The 18404-nt window shown below is 43.1% G+C and overlaps 1 protein-coding gene across 5 annotated transcripts in view; it reads right to left on the bottom strand.

Moving 5' to 3' along the window:
* The window catches only part of LOC126539858 (inositol hexakisphosphate kinase 1-like), a 35448-nt gene extending 17272 nt beyond the window's left edge, over positions 1 to 18176 (bottom strand). Inside the window, exons 1-2 of one of the 5 annotated variants that reach the window (XM_055075662.2) lie at positions 17960 to 18176; positions 2806 to 2866 (exon numbers count right to left, since the gene is read on the bottom strand). In XM_055075662.2, the coding sequence (XP_054931637.2) occupies positions 2806 to 2829 (24 nt within the window). In that variant the 5' untranslated portion in view covers positions 2830 to 2866; positions 17960 to 18176. Of the gene's footprint in view, positions 1 to 2805; positions 2867 to 11619; positions 11683 to 17503 lie in introns of all 5 variants that reach the window. The other 4 variants (XM_050186677.3, XM_055075664.2, XM_050186678.3 and 1 more) reach the window with 4 other exon arrangements.
* Positions 18177 to 18404: the final 228 nt, after the last annotated feature.

Consider the following 18404-nt stretch of genomic DNA (forward strand, 5'->3'; position numbering starts at 1 on the left):
GCTGTCTCTGGAGGCCTGTCTAAACCTCTGGGCATGGGCTGCGCATGCATCAACGATAACGTGACAGCCCAGCGGCGACAACATGCCGTGAGTGTTGTTACAATTGCGGTTGCAATAAAAATGGTAGGAAAAGTTCAGCTTGGCCGTTAAACTATTAATAACCTTCCTAGGTACAGTAAAACCTCAATGTGTACTCCCCTAATAAGCAACTCCGGTTTAAATATAGTCGTGATGAAGCCCTCACTCTGCCGCAATTGAACTTAATATATTGGCAGACCGCTTAAGCTGTAGTCGCTTACCACATGACAAACTGTTTATATGTGGCTTTTACTTCAACCTTTGGCGCGCGCAAGCATGCAATCTGCAAATATAATGCGCGCAGACTATATACAGTGAAATTGTGGCGTAGGGATCATTCACGGACTGCAGACGCCATCGACAGCGATGCCAAAACATGGGGGCTGTGGTGCGTTTCCTGCTCCCATAGGTTATGGCGCTTCCATGTCGTCCATGGTGACGACGGGTAAGTGGATGATGGCCTTTCCGTACACAGCGTGGCGCGACCATTAATTGTTGTGAAGGCGTTTGCAGAGAAGTGGGGCCCAATGGAGAAAATCGTCTCATGACCTTGCCGAGTTTGACGATGTCGTAATTGCTGCAAAGCTGCCATGACAGCAAATGAAACTTGCCTATTTTTCTTGCTGCCTGCTCGCAAATAAAACTTGTCTGGATGTGTGTTTGAGTGAGAATGAAGATGCACTTCTGTTCTCGCTGGCCAGCCAATAGCCGCTCATCTGCCGCTGTCAGTTAATTAGTACATCGCTTCGTGCGTACCTTACCCTCGTTCTCTGCCAACTATGTATTGACAAGGTTTTACTGTAAATTCCTGCAGTGATAAGTTGTACATAGCTGCTTGAGGAGCACCTGTACACTCCCATTGCCTTGGAGCAGATACTGGAAGTACCTGGTCATAGTGTTTTATCACAGGGATCACTCAGGATCCTTACATAGTACAGCCACCAGGAAAGTTGAGAGGCAGGACTGCCCAGCTTTACTTCAAATGGCGAAGAAAGAGGTTATAGTCTAGATCTAGGCTGGTCAGTGTTCAAATTATGTGCATTGAGTAGAAATTCTAAGACTAGTAAATCTTTCAAGATAAATATTCCCAATGTAGCAGTGTAATACATTCATTGGCAATCCACGCATTACCTTCAGCGGAAGCGTTTTTTTATGCAGCGCTGCACGAGGCTCTGTGAAAGGGAGTGCTGCCGTTCACTCTGGCGGATAGATAGGTGGCCAGCGGCACTGTCGGGTGGGTGACAATTTACCCTCTTATGACATTTCCTTGGCTATGTGAAACACTAATCTATTTATGGTAAATTTCGTGGTGCAACTACCTCAAAAATGGCACTTGTCTCAAGACTTTCACCTAGTTAACATGCTACAGGGACCAACTGGTCTCAACTTCACAAATGCCCTAAAGCAAGTAGGAGCTCAATCATCAAAGTGTTGTTAAAATTATTAACAATGACTATCAAACAATATTTTTTATTCTTTTACATTGCAAGTAATATTTCCACTCCTACTAAGCCACTGCGTTATTTACACTAGCCAATCCTTAACTTTCGAAAATATTAGGGGCAAGGAGAAATAATGCTAAAATTCTGTCATAAAATACTGAAATTAACTTTCCTATGGCAAATGCCATGAAGAGGCACTTGGCTCTTGTGATGGAATGGGCTATCACCAAATGCACAAAATATTCATAAATCTTTTTTTTTTTCTAGGTCAACCTTTACATTGCCCTTGTCATAAAGCTTTTCTGCTAAACGAATGAAAACAATAGTTTTTAAAGAATACTGTACTATAATAAAATTATTTTAGGTGTCCTAAGACATTATGAGGAGGACACTCCCAGGATATTCTGCAGCTGAGAAAAGAAGGTCAACTGCTTGCAGGTTTAAAGGCCTTTTGGAAAATCCTGTGAGCTACACCTGTTGACCAAGACCTTCTGGCAGAAATGAGCTACATTAAACTACTCCCAAGTTTAGAAAATATTTGATAATGCACTGATAGCATATGTCAAAGCAAGAAAGAATAGAAAAGACAGACACGAGATACATCAGAGGACCACAGAAGGACAACAAACCAGAGTAGGTTTACCGAGGACTAGTAGACTATCTGTTAGCTTTTCTCACTGCTCAAGAGACAGCGATAGCACCCACAGATAAAGACAGGGCAAGTATCATGTGAAGAGGGCTGGGATAATGTAACAATTCGACTCCAACTCTTGTCCTTGTGCTTCGCTCAATGATCCGATTGGCGCTTTGACTACATTGTCACCAGGATCAGCCTGCTGATGGGCAGCGGGCCTTGGATTCATTGCTCAACAATGTTTGAAAATTGGTTTTCTCAAAAAGCTTTAGCCAAAGTTCACTTCATGATAGAACTTTTTTTACCATTGTCTCCCCTGTAGATATCGCTATCAGGCTTATATACTCATATATTGAAAAATGTTCTTTATTTCCTTTTTTTTCCCACTCTCCTTGAGAATCTCTTAATCCCCTTCCCTCTCTCGATGCAGAGTAGCGTGTCAGTAGTCATGAGAATACCAGCAAGAACCTCTGTCTTCCAATAAATAGCTTATCTCTCTCTTTCTGGGAGAGTTGCTAAGGATTCGTCATGAAGCAAGGGTAGTGCAAAACAGACAAGGAGGAATAATGGCAATGTCTCCTATGTTCGTCCTTGTCTTTCGCACTGCTCTTATTTCATAACAAATAGAATAAAGCGGAGAAACATCCTTACGTTATGCCGGCCCTGGTCTTGCATTCAAGGAATACTATTTGCCAGATTTTTTAAATTGTGCCTGAAACCAAAGGTGTCGACATGGTCACATTTTAAAGGAATTTAAAAGAAATTTTAAGGCACAGCTGGTTAACTTACTAAAGGAGACCAGTAAGCGCCAGCATCAATCCAAACACTATAATTAAGCGCAGGGGTTACAATTGCAACATCAATAAAAACCCTATGCCTGTAATTTCCAAGAAGTCATAATTTATGACCAAGAATTTGTGAGAAAGATGAGGGTGTATTCAGATCATAACAGTTACAGGTAGGTCCAGACAAATTTTTTTTTTTTTTGAACAAAATCCCTTCATACATATGAATAATAAAGCTCAAGCACCGTAGGCAATGCTTACATGAAAAGTTCTTTCACAATATTTTTGATGGCAAACTGGTATTGAAAAAATTAGGCACGTTTTCCAGCCATCTTATGCACCATAACAAATAGACCACAAGTTCAAGGTGCAGTAATATAAATGCTACATTTGCAATAAATATTTTCAGGCACAAGAAATAAATAGAACTAGCTGCCAGCTGCTGCTGTAAGCTTACGAGAAAGCAAAACCCTTGCTTTTTAATGCTCCCCTCCTTTTGACAATCTTTCTGTGTGTAGTGATAGTCCTTATGGCACAGTAATCATGACGAAATTAAATTCAGAACCCAGAGTCACAATTATCCTTTTGCACTGATGCTTGGCAGCGCATAGCTTACTTTATCTTAGTCAAGCTACTGCACTGATCCGCGCATTGAATAAAGCTACTGCATCGATTCATGCACAAGTTGCCCAAATCCTTCACACAGATTACAAAGATAAGCACTAAGTGAAATAAGTTTCCTATCTCGCAACTTCAGGCATATTAACCATTAACCTTCCAGGAAGTTGCCCACATTTCCCTCATAACTTGCAATTTCCATACTTGCCCACATTTCCCTCATAACACTACAAAGCTATAGAATGTTTGAATAAAAAGAAACAGCTGAATTAATATAACCTTTCCTATTTCCTTTAGTTTGTTCTTCCTTCCTGCGCATAGCACAAGGCATGCATCAAATGCAAATCTTTATCTGTCAGCTCAACTGATGGAGAATTACTAGTTGAGCTTCCAGGTACCAAATTCTGGAAAATGAAAATACTTCAACAAATCTGAAGCTTTGCAGAAATTTTAAGTTGACATCGGGCTTCAAGTTATCACTGAAACTCAGCAAGTGATCGCAAATATTTGTATTTTAAGAATGTCCTGTTGCGTATGCAGTTGTCACTGTTCAAAAGTTAACTACAGCCTGTGACGACAGGTCAAGAATGCAGAGGAAAGTGCGTGCTTCTTATTGCGGTGCATCTCCTCAGCAATGCCATGCACCCACACAGTGGCAGCGTTGACTGGAGGGCGTGACAATGAATGAGCACTTTCATTGTTTCATTTATGGCAAATATACCAATACAATGCTGTAGAACACGAAAATACAAATTCCACTTGATTGCGGCACGTCATGTTTTGCGTGGCTCTTTTTTTTATCGTCTGAATGAAAACCTGCTGAACTTGGGGGGAAAAAAAAAGAAAGCAAGAAAAAAGCACAAAGTTGACATCAGGAAATGGTAGGTGATCATAACCTTTGGCTTAGGTGTTTATTAGTCGCAATTACACATTGGCATTGGTGCTCTTTAGGTTAACCTTAGGCAAACGCAATGCACGAACCAAACTCGGAGGCAACTGTTTTCCATTAATTATCCGGTTAAATATCACGCCACCTTCCTTTGCGTGACATCATTAGTGATGTCATTACTTCCGCTTTTTACTTACGGGTTTCCAGGAATTTTGCAAAAGTCATGCGCACATGGCGGGTCTCTGAAGCCTACGATTGTGCTTTGCTGTGCGGTAATCAGTGTTAATTCTAATTATTCCAGACATTTCAGTAACTCAACATTTTAACTAAACTTGTGCTCTCATATCATATCTATAATGAAACCCATAAATCTTGTGCTGTACTATTTATAGTTTTCCTATTTTTTTTCTTATTTATTTTGAATTTTGTGCCCAATCATCTCGGGAGGTGAACCAGAAGTACTGGGCAAGAAACAAGAGTGTCACTCAATGCTCGTGCCATTAAAAAATGTGGCAGCCTCTAGCTTGCGCGCTACAGAGGTGCTGCTCTCAAGCACACTGCAAACAAATTCAATGCGCCCCATGCCTAAACCAATGGCTGCATTGGCTTGCCAGGACGTCTGTCGTAGCATGGTGGCACAATTCCTGGTAGTGGCGAGCCTTACAAGTAGTCTGATAGCAGCAACGGTGTGAGTGCAGGGGCCATCTCGGCAACGATTCCCATTTATGAGCAAGATTAGCAATTAAACAGTCAGAATAGGTTCTTTTGCAGTGTGCTTGAGAGTAGCAGTGCCACAGAGCGCCAGCAGGAAGCTAGATCAACTTCTTTATATTTTGCAAGCTTTCTTTTAAACACCAGGAAAAAAAAAAGTGAGCCACACAAAGAATATTGCGTGCTAAGTGAGAAGGTTTTCGGAAGTGTTAAAACCTAGTATTCAGAAATCCTCCTTAAATATAGTTAACAAAAAGTATACAAAAAATATATAGGAGGCATCTTGAGGCACCCTGCTTGAGATGCAGTTTATGCTGCCTGAAAGAGAAAATCGTCATCCACCAGACTGTAGCATGAAGCTACAAAGAAAACCCATCCGGGTTTCTCGGAAAGAAAGTTTTGCAGTTGAAGAAAAATTCGTCCTGGTCAGGTTGAACCCTAGACCAACGTCTTTTCAGGGTGGCTTCTCTACCATCCAAGCTAACCAGGAAGCTAGGAGATTGCAGAGTGAGGCCAAATTAATTGAGAACTCTAAGCACAGGGTCATGGCCGATCAGTTCTGCGGACTCCCACTTTGCAGAGGAGGTTCCGTGAAAAGAAAAACTGTCATCCAGCTGAGAAGCTACAGATTGCAGAACGACTGCTCTGGAAAAGTGTTGGTTCCAGATTAAATCCCTGGGCAAGGACGAAGTTATCTTCTACTGCAGACCTTTCTTTCACAGAACCCCACAGTGAGCTTACTTTGCAAGTTTGTGCTACTCTCTGGTGAATGACAATTTTTCCCTTCCATGAAACTACCTCTACCTTGTAGATTTCTGCAGAACTGATTGGCCATGCCCCTTTATGCTGCTTTGAAAAAAACCTCGAACACTAAAAAAGAAAAAAAAAAACCGCTAAATTGGAACATGAAACAATTACAATATATCTTGCAAAGATTCTTCAAAGTATTGATCATGTGACAGCACTACCTTTAATGTGCAAAGTGTACTTTAAGTTAGCAAACTAAATTACTTAAGTAATTTTGCCACGCATACAACACAGCTACACTAAAAACAGGAGGAAGATGTCAACAGTTACCTCTCAACATAGAACGAAAATATCTCAATGTTAATTTTGAGACCACAGCAAAATCCTGAAAAGCATCCCCCTTTCCCCATATGGACAAAAAAGACAAATTTGTCCCTTCCTCTCCTTGGTTCAGTGGAATATTTTGGCCACATAACTAGAACAGGAAGCAAGTTGCACGGAACACAGCAGACTTTTTTTTTTTTAGGTTTTATGTCAGTCATCATTACTGTGGCTCTTTTAGGGCATCGCCATCATTCGCCTACTTCATGTGCACTGCAGAACACAGGCTGCTCAGTGATCTTCAATTTCCCTTGTTTTGTGTAGGCAGACTTCATTCCATGCCTGCAATTGTGATCCCATGACCTAATTCCCTGCTGTCCGTGTTTCCCTCCCACTGGCCCCCCTAGGAAAGCTCCAGTTATTTGCCCTACACATTGCATGGCCCGACAAGATCTGTTGAATTCTTAATTTCAACTAAAACATACACTAAAGACATTTGCCTTTCAGTACATACTGCTAATACCTGTCCTAAACCTTGCACAGAAGCTTAGATAGTTTAAACTGATGCGACATTCATTGTAAGCTTTATTTTCTTTAACTCTGTGGTAATAGGTTGTTATTTGAAGAGAAAAAAAAATTAAATTATGGGGTTTTACGTGCCAAAACCACTTTCTGATTATGAGGCACGCCGTAGTGGAGGACTCCGGAAATTTTGACCACCTGGGGTTCTTTAACGTGCACCTAAATCTAAGCACACGGGTGTTCTCGCATTTCACCCCCATCGATATTTGAAGAGAAAATAACAGCCGAACTACAATTCAAAAAAACTTTTTACACCGCAGGCCTTAGCGGCAGTACGTCAGTGTGACAACGGATTTCGATGTTCGTTATTGAGCCATTGTGTTGCAGTAAAGGTTCTCAAACTAAGTTAAATCTTTGGCTGAATTAGAACACACTGCAGTCCATCCTTGCCGATGTTTAACTAACTAGGCCCGAGCAGGCACCGGCAGATTCATGACGTCAGGGAGAGCTGGTGCGGAAACATCAAGGCAGCATGGTGTCACTGCAGTGCTTTCATTTTCGCATCTTTTCTGGCTTATCAGGCCTCTTCACCCGGTACGAGTGGTTGTTTTGGTGTTGGAGAAGCATGATTTATTACTACAGCCCAGTCTATTTTTCTCTATTGCCCCTTTATTTATTTTTTTCGTGCCACTGCTCGTTATGAGGTCATTTGCCCCTTCTCAATGTTCCCGTAAATCTTGGCAACAAAAAATATCGTTTCGCTTCACGTCTCAGGTTCTTCAATGCTTGGAGAGAGCTGTCACTGATACGCTTTGTAAATCACCACTTTGAAGAGTTACACGCTTACGCTGTGCTGGGCTGAGCAAAAACATTGCGAGGTGATATATCAAAGTGGGGATTAAGTGTATTCAAGCAGTAATATTTGAACACTGTATGCTCATGCACCATTACACGCTTTGACAAATTTTGCGAGGTCATGTGGTAAAAAGTTACTGCAAAATGAAGAAGGTGCAGACAACTGCCCCACCAAAACAAACGAATGTACTTCTATAGAGGCACATATATGTAGCCACAAATAACTTCCACTGCACAACCGAGGATAAATTATTCTTTTCTAAGGAACACCGCTCACTAAACCCCTGTTTAGTGGAATTCACTTTACTTTCTCGATAAAACAAAATGAGGCATGTTGTGTAGGTTACAAGGTTCATCTGAAATTTTGTGTGCCTAGACACCACGAGTTTGAGCATTGTTCCAGGGACTCGGCAAGCTGCACAAAGAAAACCGTATTCAGCTGCAAGCAGGAGCGAAACCTTTCACATTCAGCTCTCTGAGGTGCAGCCCCACTTGTTTATAAGAAAAGACAAAGTTGGAACTGCAAATAACGCAGAAAATTGGCACCGTATCGCCTGTTGACGAGCCGACCGAGTGGTGCGCACCAATGGTGGTCACCCCAAAGCCATTTCGAGACGCGAAAATCAGTGTGGACTTCACAGAACTAAACCGCCACGTTCCGAGAGAATGGCATGCTATTCCATCCGTGGAGCACACTCTCGGACTTCTTCACGGGCCAAAGTGCTCTCCAAACTGGACGCTAACTCTGGATTTTGGCAAATTTCGCTTTTTGAAGATTCTAAAAAGCTTGCATCTTGCATTTAGACTATGCAGTAGTTCACTATCGAAACCGATGCCAACATCATGGGCACTTCTGCGGTGCCGCACTGTTCTCCGCTTCCACAAAGGCTGTTTCGATAGTGAACCACTTCCAAGTCTAAATGCAAGACGCGAGCACACAATTTATCTTAAATTTAGTGTGCCTAGACACAACGAGAAAAGTTGTGAAAGCAGTGACAAACTAGCACCATATGAAGGCTTTGCGGGTTTCATGTTGCACCTTTTTTTTTTCACCGAGTATCAGTTTGTATACAGAAAAGGGACGCTCAACATCTACTGAAGCGAGGGGAATGTATATGTCCTCCAGAACATTCGATGATCCAATACCCTCTGAAATGCCAGTGTTCGCATGTCAGAACCTTTGAGTTTTCTCAGTACCAAAAATCCAGGATTTTGGACCGAGGCAGATGGAAGTTTCAAGCTCTATAAGCAACAGGTACGTTGGGGATGGCGGCAAACCTTTTCTGAACATCTTAATAAGCCCCACATTTGGGTCCAGAGTTTCGTACGAGCATTCAAGTTTCTCTATGATATCAGGTAAAAATGTGAAGTGAGCTCACAAGTACGCCAAGTAACCTTAAGTGTATTGTAACGTAGCGCAGCTTGAGATCTTCTCACAGTGATGCTCTAGTCTGCAGCAGAGCTGTTAATAGCAGCCTCTACACCTGCAAAAATGTTTGTGGTAATAACTGGCTGCCTTCATCCAATTTCTCTGGCGAGTTGTAACATCATAAACAAAATAAAGCTAGGACAAATCACAGAAAAAGGAATCTTTAGGCTCTGTAAATCCAACAGAGGCACCAACACCAAAAGAGGCATTTATAGGCACAATTTAAGTGCCACTAAAATGTTTCTAGACCCATAGTTTGTGACTAAAGAGGCAAAATAAGGACGTAAGAAAAAAAAAAAGCATTTTGCCTAATGTTTCAGTCCGATTATGACCAGCGCATAATGCGAGACAAAGCATAGAAGTCGAAGACAGGTGCCATCCTGGAATGCTTGATTTGTAATGTAGCCTGGCTCTGCTTGCAAGATTTAGTGGAACATGGTCATAACAGCATGTTTAAGGATGGCACACAGAAAGAATGCAGCCAGGACGACTGCCGATCCTCTGTGCATTCTTTCTGTTTCCCGTACTCAAACACATCGTTATAACCACCAAGCCAGCAACTAACTAGCCCACCTAAGTCTCCTAGCTGCTTGCAAGGGTTTTCTTAGTGGTGTCAATGGACTGAAACCGTAGTCTCCACAGTGGCTTTTGCTTTGATGAATAAAATAATGCTAAGACTATGAAAGTATGAAGGCTGGGGAACAGATGGCATCGATTTCACGGCCAAAAACTCTTTCCAACATGTGGTTGGGTCTGATGCTGTGATAGAATACCCAGCACTGCTCTATCTGACCTTGCATTTCCTTCATCACTGCTATATAAAAAGATTTCATTGCTCTCATGTTAGTGCTCTAGCAACTTCTTGTTCCTTGAGGAAAGTCAAGGTGAATGGAAGTTTCAGAACTGCTGAAAAGTAGTGGTCGGTCTTGCTGAAGTGGCTTTATCTCGAACACAAGTTTAACCTGCGCTTATAACATGTTGAATTTACCACTGTCTTGTTTCTTCAGATACATTATGCCTATATCATAAAGCAATAATACACTCGCTTGCCACGAAGAGCTTCGTCACAAGATGCTACTGTTTCTCAATGGGTTAGTGTACTATTGCTTCATGATATAAGCACCGATCATCCGGAGAAAGTAGATGCAGGAAAACACAGCTGTTGACGTACAAAAAGGCAAAACTATTCCTGCTTTCTTCTAAGGCACATTGCACATTATTGCCATGAACTTGACCTAAAGACTGCTCCCATTATGGCTCATACATTGCAGCCTGTACTGAATGCACCAGTACAGAGACATATACTAATGTTTAAACGTGGAGTGTTATTTAACATATCAACCTGCGGCGTTTGCACATTTCAGTGTCCATCCCATCCACTCCCCGCCCGTGCCGTGAAACTTCTCGCAGCGTGGAAAAGTGTAGCAAGACTGAAGGTTTTCAACATGCTCACTGAATGCATTTTACAGTGGAGCTGCACTGAATTGTGGTGCACGAGGCAGTCATAAACCAGCAATGGGGGCACAGAAGTCAGCAAATATAGGCAGCTCTCTGTTACTATGTAGCTACTAAAAGTTGTGTAGGTCTCTGCAATATATATATATATTTTTTTGCTGACTAGCCCAATGCCTCATACTAACCAGGTCCCCATTCGTCCTGGTGCTTGTAATCATTACTTCCTCCATAGGGTAACCACATATTGCCTCCGAGAATGGGCAACACATCTTTCTGAGCCCAAAATGCTCATACGTCATACGTATGCGTAGACATGACTTGCGTGTGATTTGTGCGTGTAAATAATTTATTTGCCAAAACCGAGGTCCTCCTTCCAAAAACGACGCTTTGGTGGACAGTGCACATAGCAACTCTCAGTTGAAGTAGTGTGTACTATGTGCTAGTTGGGGAGCATGTCAAGTGGAACAGCCTGGCAAGGACACTGTGTGCTGCCCTACCTCACAGGCCGTGAGCCGCATTCTATCACTTGTCCAATACCACCAGAGGGCGTCACCACCCACACTGTTCTGCCATTTTTTTTCATCACATCCTTTACAACAAACGCGTGATCACAGCTGAAAGTGTACCAGGCACTGCCATTTGATGATAAACAATCATCAACCAGTGGGCAACACCCACCTGCCCAGGAGGGCCTATTACAAAACACTGTTCCCTACACCTGCCCAGACAGCCCTTCCATATTCATGAGATATTCTCACAATTCTTTCAACTCAAGCTCCTTCCTTGAAACTGCGAGTCAGCAAAAATTAGAAACTTTGCCATACAGCCATTCTGCCACCATGGTTACCCTTGTCGGAATAAACTTGTTAACGTCCATGAATTTTTGAAAGCAAAGCATGATCACAACACTTTTTTTTTGGCTACCTAAATTGACAAAGCACATCAGCATTATAAAAACGAGGATCTTCATTAAAGTCTCAACTAGAGTACTGGCAAGAAATAAGAAGAGGCAGCAAGGTCAGACCAAGTATTACAGACATTGCATGCACTTGAAATGAAAAAAAGAAGGAAAGAAAGAAAGAAATGTATTAGCAGGAAGTGTTCCAGAGTCACTAGTGAATCCATATACACACGTTTTCTGTCCAAGGTTGTGCCATGCGTGATCGATGCGAAGTCCAGACCACCACCAAACGGCACTGTAGTTAAGTCAGGTGGGTATTACATATGGCTACACTGTGCAAGTATGGCATTGGATAACAGCTGCTTACCTCGTTCTTTTATAAAAAAAAGGGGGTACTGCATCATCATAAACCCTCATCCTTTACATTATTATGTCTACCCTTTCTCATATGCCCCAGTGTTGAGTAGCAGGTCCAGAGGCATACTCCTTCAGCCAACCTGTAACTTAAACTTTTTCCGTTCTTGTAGCACTGGCTGGACGAAGCAGAGCACTAGCCCTGGCAACCTTGCAGCAAGTCAAAGGGTCCACAATGGCTAAATATACTCCATCAGAAGGATTAAGGTATCCTTCATAGCCTTGATACAGTTTTAAAGATTTAAAACCCCACAAATTACTACTGTGGCATACATTAAAAGCATATGACATACTATGACAAAGCAAAGAGTGTTTGTGTTCCATTGAGGCGTGGCCAAGTTATTTACAGCATGTTGGCATATTGCATACATACATGCAGGCACGAGCATGCCCGCATACACATCCACACAAGTGTAAACTGTGTGAGAAGAGGAAATCTATAGAACACTAAGGCATGCCAAGATGAGCACACTGGTGCCCTATATTGGCTCGAAAAAAAGGTGTACCAGCAAGACACAGAGAACGTGTACACAAGGAAAAGGTGTCCTTTGTGTCTCGCTGCTACCCCCTTTTTCAGAGTTCATCATGCACCAACTGACCCAAGAGGTTGTGCTAATGCCCTATATGGAATATGGCAGGATTTCTCCATTCATACAAATTCTTCTTGGTTTGCTCAAACATTAGCACATTGGCACACACCTAAATCTAGCACAACACATCACCGTAGGCAAAGGTGCAAGCAATTGCAGCATGCAGGAACAGGTCAGTACTTCATGCATGCTGTGCTCCGTAGTTGCTTAAGGCCCTGCAATGTGTGTAGAGTGTTCTGTTTGCACATGCAACTATGTGCCTTTGGTATTTGTTTACTCAGATGAAAGACTCTCCGTTTGACACGTCAACAATGTGCGAACATTTTTCAGGTGTTTTTTCTCATGTCACAGCAAAATGTCACCTGTGCATCGACAGTCGAGGCATTGAAAACAGAGCGGGGAGTCGACTGTCTCCATCCAGTGAGAGCTACCACCTAATGGGTGCCTACACATTGTGACACAATTAATGCAAAGGCAACAGGCTCTTTGGAGAATATGAAGACATTAATATTTCTGCTGCGCTGCAGTGTAGTGATGAGACAACCAGGGAGATACTTCTATTTGCGCAGTTTATTTCCCAAACAAGCAGGTCCCTGAAACACTCTTCACTTTTGGCTTGGCATCACTTCTAGCATTAGTGTTTATCCCTTGATGCTTGAAAACCATACTTCAACCACAGCCAACATGTGTTTCAGGTTGTTGTGGGTCAGTCAGTACTAACATTGCCACCTATATTTCAACACAAGAACTGACAATGGGGAGGGGTGACATATCGCTAGGTTTATTGTCGAAAGGTAGCGTGCAGTGAAGAAGAAAAAAAGGAAAGTTGTACTGACATGCAAGTGGGAAAGTGCATCACCAGAAGGTGACACTGCCATACGAGGGCTATGTGCAACACGATGGGCTTGCGTTTTTGCCAATATCGGGGTTTCATGGGTGAAACGTCTCATTGGTCCATTTCAGGTTGTCTTTTGTTTAACTTTGTTTAAAAAGGGATCTCCTCACAATGCATGAAGACAGTGAAAAACTGGCAAATGCATGCCAATTACGAGGTAAAACTATAGAAATTGACTAAAGGCTGTGCGTGTAGGTCTAAAATCATTCAGATGGCTACCTTAGTCAATACCATAGGAATGCATTTCAGCCATAATAATAACATGGCAGCTATTAAGCTATTTGAAATGGATCCTCAAACGTCTGGCAATATTGCAGCAAAAAAGACAAAATATCCTTCTGACTGACATTATGTATGTTTTCAGGGCAACCTCTCCTACCACCTGAACTCACCAGAAGGCTAGCAGATGGCCGCAGGAAGCGCAAAACAAATGAATTATTCAAATAAGTTCTGCAGAAACCCACAAGGGAATGCCAACTGTGGTAGGTTTGATGCACCAGACCATGATTATCTTTTCCTAGTGAAACTTCCGCCACTCCGCGCACTTGCTTACAAGTTACTTTCTTCCCGTGTTCTGAACATACTGTACTGCCCTCAGAAAGTCGTCCACAGTCGTCTACGTGCAATTGTCGTTTGTAGATAGCGCGGAGATGAAGCGACTTTTCTGTATTTTTGAGATTGCAGACATTCACGTTTCATTTATTTGACCAGAAATTAGAAATTATGTATTACTGAAAATGCCCTCGTGATCACAAAATCAGCTAATGGCTTTGGTGGGTCCAGCTCATTGCATTAACGCTGCATGACGACATCGTGGAAGCAAGAGCAAGCGATTTTTTGCTATGTTTGACACAAGATTGTCCCTGCTGCATGTTGTGCAATAACAGTTGGCTCACATGTTCACAGCAGCCTCTACGAAAGATCTGCAAAGTTTTCTTACTATGTTCAAAAAGTGTTTCAGCACTCTTTTAACGACATTGCACTTCCAGCCAACTGCACAGAGTTCCAAGAGCTAAACTATGCTAAAATGAGGGTACATTTCAGACACACTTCTGAGCATTGAAGCATTAACATATGAAAGCATGTAACCTACAGCTCACAATAGTTGCCATTGTACCTTGTACATGGAAGTCAAGACGAAGCCTTTTTGTCATTATATAGCCACAATATTTCGTGGAGTTGCTTGACAACATGTTTGCCTACAAACGCAGAATAAAGAAGACAGCAGTTATTTGACCTAGAAAGAAACATGCACCTCAAGACAAGAAATGCTGCAAGCTTGAACAAATTGTTCAAATACTATGTTTGGCAGAAATCTTCAAGCTGAAGTAACTTATTTGTTCACACTTCCAGCACTTTGGGCTGTAAACTGGTTTGGCCTCAATCTGACCTCTGCTAGCCTGCTAGTTGGCTCAGATGGTAAAGTGACTGCCCTGAAAAGGCACTGGTCCCAAGGGCTCCATCACCAGAGCAGGATGAGTTTTTCATCAACTGCGAAGTGTGCTTTCTGAAGGACAACAAAATGGGTCCCTTTGTAGCATTTTGTGGCAGTTTGGTGGATTCCAATTTGTTTTTCTTTAAATGAAACTATGTATCTTGAGGACTTGCAGAACGTCACTGAATAATGCAGAATGTCTGTGCTTTGGGGACTACAGAAATTCACTTTTTAAAATGGATCCTTAATACCTATATCTATCAATCCTTTTGGGACATTCTGTAAGGCTTTTTTTATGTAAGACATCTGTATAATTCAATACAAATGGGTTTACTGAAGCAAGAATTTACAGCATATCAGAGAATCAAGGCGCTTTCATAGATGTGCAGACAGAACTTTTTGCTACCATGGTACTATGGTGCATTTGGATTACAGATTAGATTTGAACCTTGTGCTTTGGACACCGAATGTGAAAACCCTTTAAAAAGAAATTTCAGCAACTCGCAGTATCAGTCCGTATGTCAAGTCCGTGTGAGCCCTATGGAAAGTGAGGGCTTCTGTTGCTGTATCATATTTTTCTACTAAAATTTCCTTTCTGCTATGTCAGAATAACTAGCATAGCAGAACCAGAGCTTGGCTATTAAGAATAGCATAGTGAGGGGCTCTGGAATTATTCTTTCTTTTTTTACCGTCCGAGGCTTTTTGGTGCGCAACAATATCTCGCTACATGAGTGCCTTCGGATTTCGCTTCCATGGGGACCAAAATGTGGCCACAGAAGCTGGAAAATGCATTTGTAACTTTGTATTCACATTAATGTGATGGTTTGTGTATTCGTGAATAACTTATAAATCTATTAAGTATACAGATAATCTGTTTGCCTATCATTTAGATCACATAAATGGTCACTTGTTAATATTCCATTTCTCCTCTCCCATTTTCCTGGTGCTTGTTGCAATACAGATATGAACATTATCCCCTAGTATCAGCATTAGAGTCATGTGTTGCACCTTGAGGCAAGTTATGACCTTTTCTAGACATTGTTCCATTGCACTGTATATGGTCACAGATGTCCCTCCAATACCCCCAACCACAAAAGTACCACAATGTCATTCATAATAGGCTAACTATAATGTTACCAAATGATTAGAAAAGACACTCTCTCCGATTACACTATATCCGGACACTTGAAAAGCAACACGGCATCCAAGTCCAACCATCAAGAAGATTGCTGTACTTGTTATTTTCTAACGACGTGTCTTGCGTTTCTTGCTTTAGCTGCAAATGCCATGTACAGAAGGCAGCTGGCCTCCACAAGCTCTTCAAAGCAATGAGTCAGACACTCGTGCCGGTATGCAGATATCAGCTCAAACTGGAAGCCTGCTGTTTCCTTGCTCAGCATGCAATCAGAGATGACAACACATCCTAGGTGAAACGTTGCACCTCCAGCACCAGCGTTATAACGACTTCGTTCTCATACAGTGAAGCATGACGACATCATTATTTAGATGTTTCAGCAGTACTGTGCTATGTACGCAATGCTCTCTTGCAAGGTCTTTCAGAGTACTGCTGGGGCACTCTGTTCCTTGAGCATTCCTTTTGGGATATTGAGCAATCAGAACATATGTCGTACTCAGCGAAATGATAATCATAATCTGTGTTATCCTTGTTAAAGTGAACTAAGCTCTCTGCCACACCTTTCAAACAAAAAGGCAGCTATACAAATGTAAAAGAATATTCCCACTGTGCTAACGTATCACAAATCCTGAGTCAAACCTATGAAACTAAACGCTGAAAACAAACACGCTGTTGTAATATATGCGCTCTTGCAGAACGAGGGTCTTGGCAGCACACGTGGCCTTGTGTCGCGCTAGGCCAATACATGATTTCGTTCTTCTAAGGGCACATCCGTTTCCACTGATAATCGCACGCCCACTTCAGACAAAGTAGTAGCAAAGGCGTTGGTAGTAGGCGTCAAAAGGGGGTGACGGCTGAATATGAAGATATGAGAGAGTATTTACTGCGGTTACTACAGTAGTTTGAGCAAGACAGTGGCATAATTATCAAGTATTTTGAACATTCCTGCGGGCACAAATTTTTTGCTCAGACTTCTGCGAAGGAGGCGGTGTCATGTTCGCTATGTAACTATCAGTTCGAATGCCTATTGAGGCGCTTGTCTTTTTTTTTTTTTTTTATGCACAGCGTCATATAGTACACAAGAAGTGTAACTGCAGACGGACAATTGAAGATATAGTAGTATAGGCCTGCTAACTTGTGTAGTGAGCTACGTCAAAAAATGTGGGCTACGTCACGTTTACATATGAATTCAAGCCAATCTCGTTTAAGCTACTCGCTGTACTTCCACAGCTGATCACTTAAATACTAAATGGAAACGATAATCTCGAGAGCTTTATCACCGTTTTCAAGTACGTGAGAAACGACACGGACGGCTGATGCGCGCTCCCCCGGTTAATCCGCGCAAGACCGTGGATCTTATCTGCGGCCGCACGCGTACGCTACACACACAGCGCACTATCATCTGGGTCGCGCCTTCGCGAGGCCACATCGGCACGCGAACAGCGCGCGCCGTCGCCAAGCCCCATCAGCGGGTCACTGCCACTGGAGCAGAGGTGTGAAACCTGAGGGAAGCGAGCAGTCAGCTCGCGTAAACCAATCGGGCGACGTCGTTGCATCATACGAACGGTGAAAGCAGCCTTGAGAACGTGCCTCGCACGAGAGAGACAAGCAGCACCAGTAGACGCTACCGTGTGCATTGATACTCACACGAGAGATCACAACGCGTGTGCACACACCTTGTGGGGGTTGCCGTGGGGGAAGCCTACGCAGCAGACCGCTCGACGCCACTGGAGGGAGAGCCGACGCCGTGGAAAAACACCGCGTGACCCGAGAGATGCCTACAGAGCCGATGTTGTTCTTGCTGCTGCTGCAGTGATTTCCAGGAAGAATTGAGAGGGGCTGCGCCGTTCACTTCCTTTCGTTTAATTCTTTTATTTCCGTCATTCCCTCCCCACACCCCACGCCCGCCCATCGCCAACCAAGAAGGTTTATTATACTTTGTTTGCTTGTCTCTCCCGCTCTCGAGGAACCGCAGGTCGCGTTCTTTCTTTTCCAAAGAGGCGGCTGCGAAAAAAAGAAGCCTCCCACGATCTCCTTCTCCCCACCCGAGCCCGAAGAGTAGAGAGAAAACAGCGTCCGCGGGCGCCACGGGAGACATCCTACCTTGTCAGCGAACACTGCGAAAGTGTGAGTCTATCCGCACTGTGCTGAAGACGCAGGCATCGACGACCGTCACACCACCACTATCGGGCAATCAGGCAACGACAGGACGCAACACTCGCACAGCACCGCACCGCTCGAGCGTACACCGAACATTGAACGGATGCTCAGCTGGCGAGGCAAGCTGCTGCGCGAGCCAGCATGTGACCTCGAGAATGATTTTCCACAAAATCCTTAGTGGAGCAAGCGACAGTAGCTCCCGGCGAAGCCCGCCAGTGCGGAAAAAAATGCACAGGCGCCCGAACAAAGCCCAACGCAAAGCGCGACTATAACGCTCTTAGCGCTACCTGGTAGACAATACAGAAAACCAAAAGCACCTGCTCGATGCGTGATACTTTGCGACGGCGCTACGAGCGCAACTACGTCTTGGCTTCCGCGCAATGCTAAA

The sequence above is a fragment of the Dermacentor andersoni genome, chromosome 2, assembly GCF_023375885.2.
Source record: "Dermacentor andersoni chromosome 2, qqDerAnde1_hic_scaffold, whole genome shotgun sequence".
NCBI classification, from domain to species: Eukaryota; Metazoa; Arthropoda; class Arachnida; order Ixodida; family Ixodidae; genus Dermacentor; species Dermacentor andersoni.